At 38.2% G+C, this 20,234-nt stretch overlaps 1 protein-coding gene across 4 annotated transcripts in view; it reads right to left on the reverse strand.

Annotated features, from left to right (window-relative positions):
• The window catches only part of LOC135248032 (synaptotagmin-C-like), a 29,452-nt gene extending 20,751 nt beyond the window's left edge, over positions 1 to 8,701 (reverse strand). For 2 of the 4 annotated variants that reach the window (XM_064322143.1, XM_064322142.1), the window contains exons 1-3: positions 8,382 to 8,701; positions 1,127 to 1,541; positions 398 to 737 (exon numbers count right to left, since the gene is read on the reverse strand). In XM_064322143.1, the coding sequence (XP_064178213.1) occupies positions 398 to 548 (151 nt within the window). In that variant the 5' untranslated portion in view covers positions 549 to 737; positions 1,127 to 1,541; positions 8,382 to 8,701. Of the gene's footprint in view, positions 1 to 397; positions 738 to 1,126; positions 1,542 to 8,381 lie in introns of those variants that run through there. The other 2 variants (XM_064322141.1, XM_064322144.1) reach the window with 2 other exon arrangements.
• Between the last annotated feature and the right edge of the window lie 11,533 nt (positions 8,702 to 20,234).

The raw sequence follows: 20,234 nt of genomic DNA on the forward strand, positions 1-20,234 counted from the left end.
ACCACATGTGAATTGCTTCATTACAAATCTAAAATTGTGGAGTATAGAGCCCAATCAATCACTCTGTACTCCAGTAGATTGGATTTAAAATTAAAAAATGAATACGAGGTTAAAGTTTCGACTGTCAGCTTTAATTTCAGCTTTTTACTCTCTTATCAGGTAATCGGTACACACACACAGCACACTTTACTACAGAACAGACGGATCAACAGATCAATGCAGTAGTGACAGTGACTGTACTACATTGAATATTCTCTGCTTTGGTGTAACTTCAGTGTTGGCCAAAACCTCTTGTCTTCTTGCACTGTACCTAAGACAGTCGGCATGCATGAACTATAGTTCCCTTTCATCAAATATTCCACCATTCTGTGTGATGTCAGCAGTCTTACTATCTTACCTGTGTCAGGCTGCCTGTTGCGGCCCCTAAGCATATAGTTAAACTCCTGGCAATGCTCATTCTGGCTGTAGTCCTCCGTTGAGCGGAAGCACAGCTCCTCCACCAGCATGAGGGCCTTCTTGCACAGGTCTTCATCCCAGTCCCCCGACATCCTCCAATCAGCATCACATTCCCTGCCTCAGTTGGACAATTGCAGCACACCACTTTGACCAAGCTGAAGGTCCTTGTGAGGAGAGGATCTGTTCAGTTTGTTTGCGACAAGTCTAGTGGGGCTCTTCTGACAAGCTGAGGGCTCTTTGGAGACACTGTCCACCTTGGCTGTGTCAATCAAAGGTCCACCCTGAGGACAAAACCCATAAATGTGCAAGTTAGAGAGTCACACCCACTGTGATGTTTTCAGCCTGTTTTCTGGCACACTGTGAAAAGGAGGAGGGGAGAAGATATGGTGTACACATGACATGGAAACTGTGTGACTGGGGGACATGCATAAATATATGATGGAAAACACCATAGACAGGAGGAAAAGACAGGGCAGAACAATAAGAGGGGGGTGAGAGAAAGAGATGGATTAATGTTGACACTGATAAATTGTTGTACAGTAACTTGACCACAAAACACACGAAAAATTAACAAGATAAACAATAAAACGAACAATAAATTCAGAAAAATAAATAAAATACATTTTGTGGTGGGGATATCACTCCTAATAGTTATAGTAGTATGGCTTACCTTAATTAAAAAAGTCTAAAAAGCCAAAGATGAAGTCCCATGTTTGGGTCATTCTTGAGCTCCAGTATCCCTGCATAAATTTCCAGCAGGAGTATTTTTTTTGCGTGTGTCTCTTGTTCAAGCCCCCTTTTCCTGAGAATTCCAAACATCCAGTTGGCTCTCGTATTCCACTAACTCCCAATAAAAAATCCCTGAAAACCCATTAACACTGGGAAAAAGGTCATATAAGATGTATTTCTTAAGGTAACATCTGCCTGTGGTTAAGGGTTCAGTGCTGAATTCTGGATCATGTAGTTCCTGTGGGAATTGTACTTGTAATTGTAGAGATTTTCCTGGTTTTCAGCACAAACCGTAATGGGGATTGTGGTTTTCAGTTAGGTTTGAGGAATGTCTTAAAATAGCTCCAACACTTTGCCTGAAAGAAAAAAAACAGAAACATAACAATCCCCCTCTTTGAATTACTATGCATATAAACACATCCTATTTTATGTCATTAAAATGTCATAGAGTCTCTACCTGTGTGTGCATTTGCGCATACCATAAAAAAGGGGAGTGCACATAAAAGAGCATTCTCTTTGCATCGTCCTCATTCTGTCTCAGAAAGCAGGTCAATGCCTGTTCTTTCTTTTTCTCTCCCTCTCACTTCCTCTCTCGTGTGTGTCTATGTACTACTATTTAGTTACTGGAACTACTTCTCTCTTCAAAATCAAATAAATCTGTCAATATGTGTACATTTATTTGCTTGCATGAATTTCATTGACTTTCAGCAACCACATAATATTGTCATCAACCTGTAGTGGTAACTTCATAGACAATGTTATGGTCTATCTGGTAATCACTGCCCCATAAATATACAACACATACCAAGTATGGTGCCAATCTGCTCGTGAGTATATGTTTAATGTAATAGTATGGTCTACTGAAACATCATGTTCTCTGTTGGTCCTCTATTATGTAAAATACTATGCGTCATATGAATGTGAGCTCTGTCTTTCAGGACAAAACATACATGTTTCCTCCATGACTTTTTATGTCATTTACACAACCTCTCTCTCTGTCTGGGGCTACAGACCATTATACTTGTTTATTAAGCAGAGGGGAATTTCCATCAATATATCAATCTATCTGCACATTTAGGAAGCAAAAAGTACTCCAATCAGTCCATTGATTTGTTTATCTCAAGAAACCAGTCAGAAGGATAAAGAGTCCAAGATTAGTGCATTAAATATGCCTGCCACACACATCCCCCAGTCCCGTTACTCTAACAGTAAATCTGTCACTGCTTTCGGTTTAAAATCCAGCATATTTCACATTGAAAAATTGCTGTCTGGCAAACAGGTCTGTACATCACAAAGAAAGCCAGGAGGAACTGCATTGCTTATAGAGCAAAGTTTCTTGCAGGGAATGATACCATTAGACAGAAAAGGAAAAGAGGTAGGCAAATGGAATGAGAATGATGAAGGGGAGCATGAGAAAATAAAGGATGAGGAAATGTGGAAATGATGGGATATGAGGATGGAGAGAGGAAGATAGAAAAAGGAGGGCATAAACAAAAAGTGAAAGGGGGTTTGGACAGGGAACAAGTTGAAAGTGGAAAAAGTGAGAGAAGACAAAAACACCAACATCAACTGATTTGTAAAACTGATTACATATTTCAGTAATGTAAGCAATACACGTTCCACTGTCCACTAAATAGCCTATGTCCTGACCTCAGCAATGTAACCAAGTATACACACTATATCTGCCACACATTGACATTACATGGGCAACTTTGTGTCAAGAACTTGGACAATACAAAAATGTACAAAACAAAACACCTTATCTTGACAGAGATATTGCAATGCACAAAGAGACAGGTGAAAAGCAAGTCCAGAGGCAGGCTTTCCACTGACTATGATTCAAGTCAATATTTGCAAGTCTAGCAATAGGTAAGTAATTTCTCAGGACAGATTGCAGCCACTGTCTGAAAGCATGTACTAGAGCAGTGGTTCTCAACCTCGGTCCTGGGGCCCACTGTGTATGCTGGTTTTCGTTCCGACCACAATTGCAATCTCAGAATTTCAACAAGCTGTTCATTTTTCTTAATTAGGTGTTTTTCATGTTAAGAGAAATTATTTACTCTCTTAAGCCACATTATGTCAGAAATTGCTATGCATGGCATGAAGAATAAAATCCCATTGTGTTATTGTGTTGCTTTTTAAGTGATTGTAAACAATAACTTAAAAAGAGGTAACATTTTTAACAGATAAAATTAACGAGGGGAATTAATAGGCTCCTAATTAGGTTGCTGAACACGTGTTTAAGAGCTCTAATATTTCCCTTCAACTAATTAGAACAAGACAGGTTTGACTCGTTATTATTTTCTTTGTTTTTGAATTATTTGTTATCTATAAAATGATTAGATTTAGTGGCCAGGTGTCCACACTTTCCCCAATTAGGAACCTGTTGATTTGCCTCAGTCTTTATTTTGATTAGTGAAAAATTTTATTAACCCCCTTACGTAATCGTCCACAATATAGCACAATGTTAATATGGGACTTTTATCTTTATGGCATGCATAGCTATTTATGACACAAGGTGGCTTAAGTGGGCAAATAATCCCTCTGACATGAGAAGCACCTAATTAAGGAAAAATAATAGCTTGTTACAATTTCGGGATTGTAATTGTGGTTGGAACAAAAAACCAGCATCCGCAGTGGGCCCCCAGGACCAAGGTTGAGAACCACTGTCCTAGAGCTACTCTGAAGCTAAATTGTGCAGAGTTACTATCATTCCTGGGATATTCTGTTATACACTGTCTAGTGCAGCCATTAATACCTTCCCTCCAGCTACTATCCAAACTTTCAAACCTGAGGAAATTATGAAATAATCAAAACACAGACATTATATTATACAGACCAAAAACAAGCCCTATGTTTATGTACCAAGGCTGGGTGCAGCCCATAAAATACAGAACACTAATGTAATAAATCAAGCCTCAGTTGCAAAACAGGTTTTTTTGGGTGGCAAAATTAGATTTATTCCAGTTGCTTATCTCATATGCGTATCTTACAATAACAAATCATCTTATGTCCTTTTCATTTATATTTATGCATATAACAATTTTTTTATTATTAATTTTTTTTTTTTACAATACTAAATGCTATGTTACAGCACAAGCATATTAGAAGTATACCATATGCCTTATGTTAAGCTTCAAGACCTAGTCTGAATCACAGCCTCAGGAGTTCTATAGATTTCACAAAACTCTGAATAATGATTACAAAATGCATTATTCACACACACACACACACACACACACAGACAGAGAGAAAGAGGGTGAAAGATACACACAAATGCATGCAGTTAAAAAAAAAAAATACTTTATACATGACATTTACAGTATCAAACCAGGAGATATATGTCATGCCAATATTCATGATGGTCCAGATTTTTGCTATCTGGGTTGGCAATGAAATTGTTGCTTTCAAAGTACCAAGCCTGTGATTGAACGCTGGCATCATTAACCATGATGTATAATAAAAAATAATTTCTTCAAATGATATTTTACAAACAATACAAACCTATTTGTTCTACACGATCAGCTATTATATGCAACTAAATTTTAAACCACATTATTATCTATTATAGCAATTATAACAATAATTGTCTGAGCAACACTACTGCCCACTGTAGTGGCTGGCTACACCAGACAATACAAGTGCTGAGGGATTAGGCAGCTCTGTCAAATGTGTACTGACCTCAACTGTTTAATTTTCCAGTCCATTGAAAGCAATCATAAAAAAACAATATTGGCCTGTTGCAAGTGAGCCGCCAGGTCACTGTTAGCTAGCTAACCAAGCAAGCTAGCTCACTAGCTAGCAACTGTTACAAATCTCCCTCACATGTTTTCCCTCCCAATTATGTTTGAGCAGGATGTGGATGGTTTAAGATATAGTTAAATATCTAAAGTGTGAAAAATAGATCATGAAAATTGGACAGCATAGCACTACTGACACAACCCATTAGGCTAGTTATCCACAGCACACAAAGCTAATGCATGGCAAAAACAAATTATGGTTTATTGTGCACCTTGCCATACCTAAATGACATCTCTAGCCAACTAAGCTGGCATCACTATTATATGGACATTAATTAAGTAGCACCATTAAATGTTAACTACTTGTAACTAGCCACTGAGCTATAATATAAAAACTAGTTAGCTAGCAAGCGAACTACCGAATGTCTTTGAACTTATCTAAAAAAATATAATGTGCTGCAGGCTACTAATTGAATACGTGCTAGCTAGTTTCCTGCAACACAACCAGTCCAATTTTGATTTCCTTATTATTTTTCTGTCCTTCAAGGAACCTAAACAGCATGCACAAATATAAAAAAATGAATAAAATGTCACTTCCCCCTTTTCAGCTATTCTGGTATGAATTAAATACTACTCCCAGGAGATGAATGGCAGCTGATTTAAACAGAGGTGGTTATAGACAGTTTCAATTACAGTAACCACAGCAATCAAAATGAACTGCCTAGAAGTAACTAGATAGATAGACTTCTAGTTAGCAAGCTAACTAATTACCCAACCCAGATCCTGTTGCCCTCTCATATTATAGAAATACCCAAAATTTTAACAGATAGCTGCAGCCAGATTTAATGACATCTCTGCAGCTTGATTATACAGCTATCATAGTTTACTGAATAATTATACTGTATATTAATTTGCAGATGGCTAGCTAATAATCTACACATGCGCTAGTGTTACTGAAATTGTGTTACAGAAACTGTAAATATTGCAATAATTATGTTTAGCTGATTGTTATTACCTAATGTCAACAATGTACTGGGGATTGTACAGTTTTCGAAGCTTCAAGGCAGCCAAAGTTAGCGTCGCCTCCATTTTGGATGGCACGTCTCTGAGAATAAAGGTCCCTGCCCATTGTGATACCATTGGTTGTGAATTCATAGGTTACAGTTTGCAGAGGCTGAAATTATTTTAACTTTGGGTGCAAGGGTGCTACACTCGACACTGGGTCCCACCCCCATCCTTTCATCTGCTGTTCTTCCTCTTCCATTGAAAAGAATGGGTTACAAAGCACAGGGGGCATTAGCGCATTTCATGTGAAAGCGCCATTAGTGGATGCTACAGTACATTTTTCACCAGAAGCCCAACAGCAGAGCTGTTCAGAGGCAAGTGTCCCAGAAGTGGAGTGTAAGACGCAAGTCACACAGAAACATCCCTATTCAATTCAGGTGAAAAAAGCATACTGAAGCAAAATCACTGAGAAAATGTGGTATATTTCTTATATTTTTCTCTTTACTGTTACATCTCCTAGAATCATTCTGTGAAATTTGTTTTGGAAGATAATTCTAATGAGCACAAAAGCATGATTTAAAAAGACAAGAGATAGTTTTCAATGCTTTGAGTTCCCTTTCCCTCCCAGTTACAAATACACTGATTTTAAAATTATTTAGCACAAAGTGTTCATTTGTCACTCCCAAAGTTATTTTAGAATACTTAAAGTTATCTTTGATATGTCCTCATTGGAGATATTGTGAACCAATGTAATCTTGTCAACGTGAAACCTGTTCTAATTGTCAAGACCATGAAAGGCAAGTATTTTCGTGGGAAACAACTCCTCTCTGTGAAGTAATGGCGGGCATTTCAAAGTTGAAGATCACATGCTGCTTATGTTACACTCCACTTTACCAACCTTTGATAACCCCCAGGCAGGCATATACAATGAGAACACACAGATTCTTGCTATTTATTCCTTATGTAAATGCACACACACACACACACACACACCTATGGTGTATATTAAGATGTGCACACATTTATTGACAACTGTTGCAATTTGTCATACACATACATCAAAGCATATTCCATTGTAAATGATAATTTGTGACTGCTTAGTTCAATCCTAATTTGCGTTTGTTACCATTAATTAAAGTATTGTTTTCATTGCATTGAGCTTTCTGGGACGTTATTTTGATTACGTTTAACTAGTTTGTACAGTCTACACTGAAAGAGGATATGCTCGTTTTAAAATAAGCGCTCCTTTCTCTAATAATATGGTACTGTTAATCTCATGCACTTATTGATGACAGTTGTTTAGTCATACAAAGCATTACACTCGCGTTCACTGGAATTGTTCAAGATCAAACCCCCCCTCCCCCACCCCACCCCCCACCCCCCAAGTATCCAACATAAAACTGAAATACAGGTCTGTACTGTTTGCTAACAAAACAAAGTATTGTATTTTACTGGCGTATGTCCTATGTGCAATATCATAAAATATAGGCTAGTAGCTTCTACATAATAGACCACATCTCTTTTGCAAGACTCCTCTACAGTAGACTATGGCACAAATTGCTATCTATGCTATATATAATCAGTCGTAACTACTAATAAATCGCTAGAAAAATGTTTTCATAATCCACACAATACCACACTCAATACATGATTCAATCCTACCTCCTATAAATGTGTGCTCCATACTTAAACAGTGCATTACTTTTTTATATATGTTTTTATATGTAGGCTATAGATTTTTGTTTAGCCTACATAATTACTATGCTTACTAATGCCAGCGTGTTTACAGTGCGAATAAAGGGAGGGGTCTGTCAGTTGAAGATGAAAGACCCTGGCATTGTTCACGTTGCATTTGTTACATATACCATCCCTCCCTCTTTTACCTTAAACGTATGTTCCTATACAGTATGTCGGCCCTCGCTGTAAATTGAACTGGGTGATAGCCACAGACCCTCAAAATGAATGAATTCTTTCGCACGTAAATGCTCTGTAGGCACATAAACCGAGCGACCTTACTGCACATATAGCTACTGTATAGGAATATTCGTGCTCGATTACAACAATACATGCTGTATAATACAATAACCTACAATCAGAAACGTTTCAATCACGAATACACCTGTCGTGTACTATACGAGTGAATATTACTTGCAAATGGTATGCGAAGATAAGGATAAAACGCGGACATACAGCCTAAATACAGTAATAAATTCACGCAATCCATTTAGAATGCTGTGCATGCTCATATAGCCTATTATAAGTTAAAATCGATGTATTTCATTTTAGACTCGCTAACTGTAGCTAACATATTGAGCCTTTGATTTCAAACCAACAGCCTTTGGGGTTTTTATAATAGGTCTATGTAAATCAATTCAATGCATAGTGCGTTTTCTCAGAACATATATTGCTCCAATTCAGCATCAGTATAGAAAACAAGCCGACATACTGTACCTGAGATCAACGGAGGGGATGCAGGGACAGACTGAGAGAAATAATTGGACAATATGGATATCCGTTAGTTCTCTCCTCTTCCCCTCTCCAGTTCCTCTTCTCAGAGTAATTATTTTGTCGGAGTCTTCCAACCCTCTCTCTCTCTCTCTCTCTCTCTCCGCTTGTGAACAGAATACTAAGCGGTTCCTTGTCTCCCCCGACTGTGCTGCGTGACTCGTACTAAAGACATGCAGAGAAAACGTGGAGGGAGCTTGGATTGACAGGGGAATGGATGAGAGAAGGATGGTAGGAGCTCAGGAAAAGCCGAAATTATCAACAAAGCTCCTGAGTCTGCCGCGAGAGGGAGACAAGGCGGGATAGCGAATAAGTGCCATGTCACGTGAGAATCGACATGCGTGTTTCTAAATTGGGATCATCAATTGTTCGGTTATGGGTCATCTTTTTTATCATTGGCACTCTCTAGAAGTATATGACTGCATAACTGCCAAATGGTTTCTTATAATTCTGTTATTGCTGATAGCACTTACCAAAAAAATGTAGGCAATAGGCTACCATCTTCAGAATTACAGGTACAGTTGCAGGACTAGCTTATATTTTTGCTACTGGACCACAACAAGCGGTCCAAATGACAATTTTTAAGAGATATAATCTATATAAAAAATGCAATTTTCTTGTTCTTTTCAAGTTTTAAAAAACACCATCCTGAACTTCCCATATGGAAAAAATGGTATATGGGAACACCCTCTGCCAAATTACACTTTACACAAATTATACATGCCCCATACCTATACAGCACTAAGAGTCCCTTACAGAAATATCCACAGTGACCACAGACTCTCTGCCTTTAAAGGGAACCCCATCTGTTAAGACTTGTATGGCTTAATATGTTGTAAATGCCCTCAAATATGGAAATATGTTGTAAAAACCACACAAAAGATTTCTGTTATTTTTAAAATAACCCAGCCTTTAATCGAAATTTTGACCTATGGAGGTCGCCATTATTTTAGATGCGCAATACACTTTGGGTAGATGATGTCAAATGGTTCACTGGAGCTTAGCTCAGTTGTTTTGTCCAGACGTTGCAGTTATTAATAGTGAACAATATCAATACAATGACACATAATCTGTGAATAGGATGGATTCAATTAAACATCTTAGTGTATCAGCACGTATTATCGTTTAGGGATTATGCATTTAAAGGAGGTATTATCACCGGTTTATGCTCATGTTGTAATGTTATTATTGATCCACATCGTAGATATATATGACATGGATCAATAACGTTACGCTAATTAAATTAATGGAGATGAAGACACATTTCAGTTTCACCAAAAACAATAGTTTGATCCATATGGTCAAGTGGCCTTGAACAGCGGCTGCTAGAAAGCGCAACTCTTTACAACAGGCAACTTTTCCATCTCTGTTTTGCATAGGCGAGCAGTCGCTGCACAGACACCATCTCTAGTCTTATTCCCTACTCTCGTCTCCTCCAATCTTTATCGCTGTGATTTATTTGATAAGGGCTGTCCTTGATGCTTTCCTCCTGAGCAATGCCCTGCTCTGGCTTGAATCGAAAACAGAACACATTTTCAATGCCGAGACTAGTGCAACCATTTGACGTCACTACCCAGAGTGCATTGCGACGGTAATAAGAATGGCGACCTACGAATTGAAGGTTTTTTTAAATAACTAAAATATTCCATGTGGTTTTAATAACATATTTATATAATTGAAGGCATTTACAACATGTTCAGGCCTACACGTCTTAACAGGCGGGGCTCCCTTTAAGAACATTAACTTCTGTACTTTCTGACCTCATGTAAATACACAGAATTCAGATACAACATCAAATGTCCACACAATAAAGCCCCAAAATTTAATTATTTTGTGTGTTTTTACTAGAGATGAGTATTGTTTAGATTTTGACAATGCCCATGCTAAAGCAATAACTTCTGAAATGGTACGATGCCTGAAATAGTAGTCTACCTCCTTTAAAATAAAGAGCAAACAACAACATTAAAGAACATTGTTTTATGGCAAAGGCACATCCCATTGTTTGAATCCTTTTGGGTGAAATGCAGCTACACTCTACATAGTTTTGCTTCGGCCATTTTGACCAAGTTTCACATTATCTAGCTGGCTAACACAACAGAGCACGTGTAACGTTAGTGGAGATGGCACCAAAATGAACCACCAAATTCTGTGTTGTGATTCGGTCTGGTAGGTAGACCAATCGGTCGTATGTGAACCGGGCGCCATGGTGCTGCCGCTTTTTGCTACCCAACCCTATTCATGACCTCGACAGCTACATGACTACAAGATAGTCCGTGAAACCTGGGACTCCTATTGCAGGCTTCCCTTTGGAGCCTTTTCTTACAAGCAGAAATCAAAATTCTCAAGAATACAGGCAAGGTAAATGACGGTCAATTTGACCACTCGTGGCCATTTAAGTAAGGAAGTGTTTATAACTTTATTTTCTTATGCAGTGTTGTTATTTAAATTATATCAGAATGTTCAATGCATATCTTTAGGAAAAGTTACCAAGGTGGAGGCATATGGATTTCACGATGACAGATTTATTGATTTTGTTAAAGTGACAATGGTCAAAGTGACCACTGTGGTGTTTCTACTGTAACTACTTTTTAACTAGCTGATTGTAGTTGTTGCAAATGGCACATTTTAAAATAATTGTTAGCCAGGCCTATAGATTATGTACCAATTCACAATTATTTGGTCTATTGTATATACACTGCCTGGCCAAAAGCAATGTCGCCGTTTGGATTTTTTTGGACATGTGGCTGATTGCCACCATATTTACAGAGCTTGGACCTACTCTAAGCCACATGTTAGACAGCGCTCTTCACCTCCATCATCAAAACACCAAATGAGGCAATATCTTTTGGAAGAATGGTGTTCCATCCCTCCAGTAGAGTTCCAGAGACTGGTAGAATTTATGCCACGGTGCATTGTAGCTGTTCTGGCGGCTTGTGGTGGCCCAATACCTTACTAAGACATTTTATGTCAGTTTTTCCTTTCATTTGTCACGCATCTGTATATTCTAAGTAGCATCAATTAGTGTTTTTGTAAAAAGCCACTCCCACTGAAAGTTCAATGACTTACTTTCATTTTGAAATATCAGCTACTGATTCAGCACCTTCCATTGGTTTTGGGGATTTTTATAATCAATGGTTCAGAAGTATGGCCTAAAGAGCTGCAAACTCTATTTCAGAATATTCAGTCTACACCATTGCTTGAATTATACAGTGGTTGCTTGCATCCTCTGGGTAAGTGAGCGGTCAAGAAAAGAGTGTTCACCTCTAACATTCAAAATTTGAAATTCTGAAGGAACTTATATTGTTATTACACAACTATCACTTTTTTGTCCTCTCTACTCTATGACCGGGTACCTGAGTTGGCACCCCCACGCGAGCCCTGATGAGCCTCTCCATCACTGGGAATATCATAACGAGATTCTTTTGAACCAGGTTGCTGTCCACTTCTGTCTCATTTGTCTGCTACTCAATCTGATGTAAAATATAGCAAACATAGTTCCCTCAAGAATTGGTGGTACCCTTTGTAAAGATGAGGAAAACAGGACATTTAAAAAATGTTATTGTTGTTTATCAGTATGATCTTGCACTCAACATATGAGTGAAATCCAACCTCCGGGTCTTGAAGAAATATTTTTCTTAGAAAGTAAGTCATAATTATTGGCACCCATATAAATTCTTAAGAACAAAATCTAATGTAAGTATATTTCTGATTTCACATTTTTAAGTTTGTCTGAGTCTTTAAGAACTCTTAAGTGGTCACCCATGACTTCCTGTTTCACTGGGTTATAAATATGAGGTTGCACATGAGCCAACCTCCCTTAGTCATCCATCAACACTTGGAAGGTCAGAGAACACACAAATGAAATGAGACAAAAGGTTGTTAACATAAATCAGGCAATGGTGAGACAAAATGCCCAAAAAGACCCATCTCTACTATTGGGTAATAAATAAGAAGGTCGCAAGGTTACTTTAACCCAGTACATTGTGTGGAGGATGTTTTGAGTACCAAAAAATTATGCAAGCATTACAGTTGGATAATTCCAGAAGTTGGCTGCACGTGGAGTCCATGAATTCATCAAATTCCAAACATAGTAATTTTCTGAACCTCATTAGAATGTTGATTGAACCCAGATTCAGTTGAGACAAAACAGATCTTTTTGGCCACAAATACCAGAGGTGGGTTTGATGCAAAAAGAGGAATGGTGTTTTTTTTTTATTCATTTACTTTTTTTGATAATTCCTGTTAGCTTGTTAAAGCTAGCATCCTGAAACTCATCCGACAACCAACAGACATTATTTCATAAGATCACGATTGGCCTAAAAGTGACACTATAGTTATCTTACAAGCTTCCACTTTTTTAGTGAACAGGCCATTCAGCCCAACAATGCTCACCATTTTCCTAACGGAATTGTACCTAGTGCTCTGATTACCTACAGACTAGATAGTATTTAACACTGTCATGCCTGGTCAAATTCCGCAGAGTTTCTGCCTCTACTACGTGACATGGCAGGCTATTCCACACATTGACTACTCTCTGCATGAAACATAAAATCATAAAAAGGTCTGTACGGAATTTACCATTTGCTAATTTACATTTATGTCCCCTCATTCTACTAACAGAACTTGCGAAGAATCTCTTGTAGTTCACTTTGTTAATCCCCTATATGAATTTAAAAACCTCAGTCAAATCACCCCTTAGTCTCCTTTTACTAAATTTGAAGAGATTAAAAATAGCTTAATCTCTTCAAAGCTTTTATTTTTCATAACAAAAATCAGATTTGGTTGCCCTTCTTTGAACCTCTCTATATATTTTTTGTAGTATAGTCCTCAGAACTGCACACAATACTCTAAGTGTGGTGTAACAAATGTATTTCATAATATAAGTATAAATTCCTTGGATTTATACTCAATACGTTTGGCCATATATCCCAGCATCATGTAGGCTTTTTAAATACTACAGCAGAGTGCCGAGAACCAGAAATGCTTTATTCAACCATTACTCCTGAGTCATTTTCAAATAGAAAAATGTATAAAAAACAAAGTAAGCCTGCCTTGTGTGTTTATTTCCCACATGCAGAACTTTACATTTCGCTATATTGAATTTCATTTGTCAGGTTTCTGCCCACTTCTGGATTTATTTTTGTATCGCCTTGCATTACTTTTGTAGATTCCAAACTATTAGCTGGGCCCCCCAATTTTTTATCATCTGCAAATTTTACTAATGTACTTTCTGTGCCCCTGTCAAGGTCATTGAAATAAATGAACAAGAGCAGTAGAGTACCAGCACCAATCCTTATGGGACTCCACTTCCTACAGTTCCCTGCTCAGATAATATCCCTCCTACTACTCATTGCATTCTACCCTGTAACCTGTTCCAGACCCATTCTGAAATACCTCCTGTAATTCCTGCTGTCTTCATTTTGCTAATAAGTCTCTCACGTACCTTATTAAATTCTTTTCGGAAATTTAAGTATATAATAGCACAAGCTTTGTTATAGTCAAAACACTTGGTAGCTTCTTCAAAAAAATACCTGAAGGTCTGTCAGGCATGACCTTCCCTTGCAAAAACCATGCTGGATATCTCTTAGGATGTTGGTATTTTCAAGAAACACTTCTAACTTGTCTTTAATGATAGACTCCAGCATTTTACATGTGTTACAAGTGAAACTGATAGGCCTGTAGTTTCCTGGATCAGTGCAGTCCCCTTTCTTATATATTGGTATTATATTGCCTTGCTTCCAGTCCTCAGGTATTTCTCCAGTTTCTAAAGACTGTATAAAAATAGACAGTCTTTAGAAACTGGAGAAATACTTGAGGACCGGAAGCAAGGTAATTGATTGATGGAATGAAATAATAAGGATAATATTCTTTCTGAGGCTTTCAACATAGCTTGGACTGTCATACTCCACCCCTTACAACCCCCTCAACCTTCCAACACACTAACTGGGGTGTGGCCTAGTTGGTTTAAATCCCACAGCTACCATTTCCAAGACATGAGCAGTCAGCTAACAAGAAGCTGTCTGTGAAATTTTGCACAAGTTGGTTTTAGTTTGTATTTTTCTTGTCATGCTCCTATCATGAAATAGAGTTATGGGGAGTCATGCAAATACAGGGTAAAACCTGAATCAGTAGAAAAAATAAAGGGGAATCCCTGGGAGAAGATTTAAGTGTGATCCTCCCCCAGGCAGCTGAGTCATTCTGCTCTTTCTTGAAATTATTTTTTAACTCCATAATTGATGGCTTCTGCTTTCTCCCTGCACCGTTTTTGTGTGCTGAATAGTTCAGTCAGCAAGGGTGAGTGTACTATTTTACCTCCCTCCTCTGAGGGTCAGAGTTAATGTATTGTGTCCTGTCAGTCAGCAAGTACCACCATATCGACCAGCTGTCAGTGTTGGTGCTAACACGATGCTCTGTCCACTCTGTCAGCATGGACTTTACCATGTCAACACTCTCTCAAAATATGTCCCTCATGCTGTCCGCCACTCCTGCATTTCCATTTTGTTACCATGGCAATAGTCTCCCAGGGCAAGTCACCCACGTCTCTTCTCTTGTACTTATCTTTCACTTTACTTACTGTATGTTTGCCTTTCCTCATTATCTCATTTTCCTTCTGCTCTGTTCCCACCCACCATCTCTCTCTCTCTCTTTGTCTGTCTGTCTTTCATTGATTTAAAGTCTTTCTTCTGCTGTTTAATTTTGTTCTTGCATCTTAATGTTTTTGGTTTTACAGACCATGTTGTCCCAGGCAACTTGCTAGCTTCACTACCATGAATACTCACAACCAGTTTTATTACCAAGGCTACCGAGAGATCCACCGGTCTCACTGCCCCAGTTCATACTTGCTGTTGGCAGGACCCATGCTCCAGGCAATGAGGCTTCACAAGGAGACTTCTCGTGTTACCCTGACGGTAGTGGGTATCCCATTATCCCAAAAGTCAAAGATGATAAAGAGTTTAAAATCTTCTTCATAAACTACAGGTGTATTTATTTGTTGTTGTAATAATAATAATAATAATAACATTATTATTATTATTATTATTATTATTATTATTATTATTATTATTATTATTATAACAATAATAATAATCACTTATCATAATCCACCATTCACACAATTTCTGTTCTCCAAAGTGTAAGGCCTACATCATACTGTAGGGTGGAGCGCTGCAATGTTAATTCACTGTACTTTGCATTATACTGTTTCCTGGTAAGCCATGTTTTCAGCTTAATGACACATGGGTAAGAGCCTATGCTTATAATTCCAGGACTATGCTATATTCCAGAAGAGTGCAGTAAACCCTGAGAATCTGAGGTTATTATTGTAAGTGCATGTAATTGTACATTTCCCCATACCCCTCTGAACACCCTGTTCTTTTCCATTCTTTATTTCTCCACCACTGCACAACAGTCAATACATCAAAATGTGTGCTTGTTTTCAGAAATCCAACCTACTTAATAAGATTAACCACTCAGAAGAACTGCGTATGTATGAAAGGCCCCTTAGCTCAGAGGCTATAGTGTGTAAGATGTATGCGGAGAGGGTGCTGGAAGTCATTAGTGAGAAGTGGGATTACACACCATTGGGTGTGAACTCTGACCCAGCTGAGAATAGGAATGTTTTAATTGTTTGTATTTATATTGGAGATGTTTCTTGTTGAAATGATTCTCAATTATGAAATTAATAACTAGGCTAAATTTCTGTATATTCTGTTCTGTATTGGGGTAATTGCATTGCATAAGCTTTGTTTAAGTGCATTATTGTGCTGTAAATATGTCAAGAGGCAGCAGGCTTAATGGCAGCTCGAACTCAATTCATTCTTCCTCCCATTTACCATTAGCTATGGTCTTTACTGTACATCACTAACTGGCAAATCTGGCTCAACCTGTTAATCTGTGTGTCCATCATTGCTTTGTTGTTATGCTAGGGTTGAACACTTCTTGCAAGGGCGAAGCATTTCTGTTGGCCTTTCTGTGTGTGTGTGTGTCTGTGTGTGTCTGTGTGTCTCAATGAGTGCTGATACGGTATTGTATGGGTTAAATGGCATAGTAGTATCGGTATATTATCATCTGACTTACTGACTGGAATTAGGGTTTGGAAGAATAAAAACATTAAAGTGATATTAAAAAGGGGTTTCCTTTCCAAAGGCATTAGGTTATTAGACGTTATGCTGATATGTTCAAAGTGAGTCACGCACACTGTGGAATAAATGTGCCATTGAAACATTCTTCCCTTGACATCGTGCTGTGGAAGATATTAGTATGAAGCAATACGCCTTCAAATCTAATTTCAAACAGGAGGAAATTAATTCCGTTGTAGATGTGTTTATTCTTATATTTTATAAATACTTTGAAGTACGCAAATGTGACAAAGTAGATAATGATTTTTAAAAGATTGCCTAGGGTATAAAAGAAAAATATTTCCAAATGGCATTCACTTTCTGGAGGAAAATCTTTTTTTTAATAACAATGGCAATACTCTGTGTTCAGATGCTAAGCTCAAAACAGCTCAAACAGCTTGGATCAAGCTCTCGTTTTAAAAGCAGATGTTCACAAGGCACAGGTTTTCAGTCTCAGCGGAGTAGGCTGACTGAAATTAGAACACTTACAGCGTGAAAAAGAGAGAGCGTGAAAGAGAAATCGACCAAGGAATGTTATTTTATTGGACACGAACAGATAGATGCCCAGAACAGGAGTGGTTGCCCAATCTGTTGTGGCTTAACATACCCTGAGGGCCATGTATGAAGTGACTGCGCTGGCCTTTAGTGCCATTAGGCTCCTCTCCACACACTAGTCAGATTTACTCTTATTACTTCAGTGCATGTGGAGTCATGACCTACTGGGTTTGTGCATTTAGTCGGTTATATGTTTTCATCTAATATTAAATTCAGTTATGTCCTGTGATCACTATGGTAACTGATAATGTAAGCAACAGAGGAGATGGTTACATAGCAGAGACCACGTACCACAATTCTACTTTACTGAGGATATAGCTCCATTTCTGTTGGTATTGGCAGTATGTTCTTATCCGCATTACATCCTGTACATTAAATTCCCCTTTTGAAATTGCCCTACTGTTGCAGTGCCCAGTTTAATGTATTATGAAAAAAACTGTTCAGTTTTGGCAGTGCTGCTCAGCCATCAAGCCAATAAAGCACTTTGCATTGAGAGTGATTTGGAAGTTGGGAAGAAATATGGGTACTGCAATGATAATTAACAAAAAAATTATGTGTGTGTGTGTGTGTGTGTGTGTACAGTGTACATACAGTGAGTGCCATAATGGTTGGGACAAACATATTTGTTTTTGTTTTTTTGGCATTTTATTACAGTGTATTTTCTTACATTTTAGTTTAACCATGTAGAATTACAGCACTTTTTATATGTACTATTTCACAGCACTATAGTAGGACATTTGGGACAACTGGCTTCACAGTATTTCTGATTAGTCAGGTGTGTTCAATTGCTTCCTTGGTGCAGGTATAAGAGAGCTTTCAGTATCTAGTCTTGATTCTAGGCTTTTGATAGCCTTTGGAGTCTGTTATCAGCGTTTGTCAACATGAGGACCAGTTGTATCAAGAAATCCAAGCCATTATGAGGCAGAGAAATAAGAAAAAAGACAGTCAGAGACATAGGCCAAACCTTAGGCTTACCAAAATCAACTGTTTGGATCACCAATAAAGAGAAAGACAGCACTAGTGAGCTCAGTCATTTCAAAGGGCCTGGTAGGCCAAGGACAACCTCTACAGTTGATGATCAAAGAAGTCTCACTACAGTAAAAAAGTAAAAAAAGTAAAAAATAGTAAAAAAACTACCCATCACCAATCCAAAAGATCAGAAACACTCTTCAGGAGGCATGTATAGGTGTGTCAGTGATTACTGTTCACAGAAGACATCCCAAACAGAAGCTACATATGCTACAGAGGCTACAGTGCAAGATGAATACTACTAGCTACAGTAGTTGCAAAATCAGGATGGTTACAGTTTGCTAAGAAATACCTAAAAGAGCTTGCAGAGTTCTGGAAACAAGGTCTTGTGAACAAAGGAGATCAAGATTGACATGTATCTGTGTGATGGCAAGAGCAACGTGTGGAGGCCAAAACGAATTGCCCAATATTCAAAGCAGCGCTTTGGGCATGGATGGCTGCCACAGCTACTCACATTGATGATGTAACTGCTGATATAAGCAGCAGAATTAATCCAGAAGTGTATAAAAGCATCTTATCAAAGCCAAAAACTGGAAAATTCTTGAGTGGCCAAGTCATTCACTCAATCTGAATCCAATTGAATGTGCATTTCATATGCTGAAGAAAAAACCTAAGGAAACTAGTCCCTGAAACAAGCAGGAGCTGAAGATGGCTGCAGAACAGAATTGGTAGAGCATCACCAGAGAAGAAATTCAGCACTTGATGATGGCTATGGGTCCCAGTCTTAAAGCAGTCATTGCATGCAAAGGATATGCGACAAAGGACTAAACATGACTACTTTCATTTTTTGTCCCAGACATTATGATGCCCTGAAATGGGGGCTATGCAGAAAAAAGTGCTGTAATTTTTACATGGTGAAAGCAAAATGTATAAAAATACCCTTTAATAAAAGGCGGAAATGTGCACTTTAACCACATGTGAATTTTGATTATGAAACTTAAATTGTGGATTACCAAGCCAAATCAAGAAAGAAAATATGCTTTTTCCCAAGCATTATGGTGCCTACTTGAGAGAGCAGAAATGGGGGACTGGAGTGGGGGTTGAGTTATGCAGATACACCAAGTGGCAAATGCCAGGAGACAAGGAGATAGAGAAGAGCACATAATATATAGGCATATGGGGAAGTGAAAAGGGAAAGAGGGATGCTTGTTGTACCAATTTTGGTTTGTTAAGCTAATGGACAATAATTTGACATCTGTTAATTAATTCTGATTATTAGACTGAGACTGAGGGAGGGAGTAGAAAGAGATGAGTAAAGAGGAGGAGCAAAGACATGAGGTGAGAGGAGGTAAGTGAGTGGGACAGGGGATGAGGGGACATGTTAGTAATTAAAATGGAGGGAAGCTGAAGACACAAGCGCATGCATACAGCTTGGGCAGATTGTTGAACATCGGGTGAAGGGAAGGGCAAATGGACAAAGTGAGGTCAAGTAGTATGATTAATTTTCCAGCAGTGAGTGATTCCATCCACATCAACAGAAGCATTACTATGTGTGCATAAGCACTCTTTGTGTTCCACAGTCAGTGCTGCTCTTCATGCCATACAATAGCCCATAGGGAGGTTAAGCGAAGTTCTCGCCAAACGGCATTTCCGGTATATTACTACATGCTATGCTAGCACATTTCATCATAGATGGCAAGAGCGACAACTTCATAAAAGCAAATGAAGTATTGAATCTTTCTGCACCACAAAATTATAAGGCTACCGATGACAGACTTCTGTCAAAGAACGACTTAATTTGGGAAATTGTGAGTGACTTTTTTAATGCGTGCGGATTGGGATGACAGATTACTACAAACACCCCTGCCGATGTGATGTGAAAAGGGAAGCAATATGGGAGAGGAAGTTTTTGAATACCTCGGCAACCTAAAAACACAAAATGGGGTGTTTTAATAATAATTAAAATTCTCTTGTACTCAGCATATAGCAATATATTTAAACCCTGAAACACATACTTTGAACCCAGGCTTAAACATTACGTAGAGTTTGCTTATATTTAGCTTTTGCTGCTCTATTTCATAGGGGAGAGTATACTGGAAGTATTATTTCCGAAACTTCTGCTTCACCTCCCTATTGTGATATAGCTGTACGAATAAAC

The sequence above is a fragment of the Anguilla rostrata genome, chromosome 2 (assembly GCF_018555375.3).
Source record: "Anguilla rostrata isolate EN2019 chromosome 2, ASM1855537v3, whole genome shotgun sequence".
Lineage (NCBI taxonomy): Eukaryota > Metazoa > Chordata > Actinopteri > Anguilliformes > Anguillidae > Anguilla > Anguilla rostrata.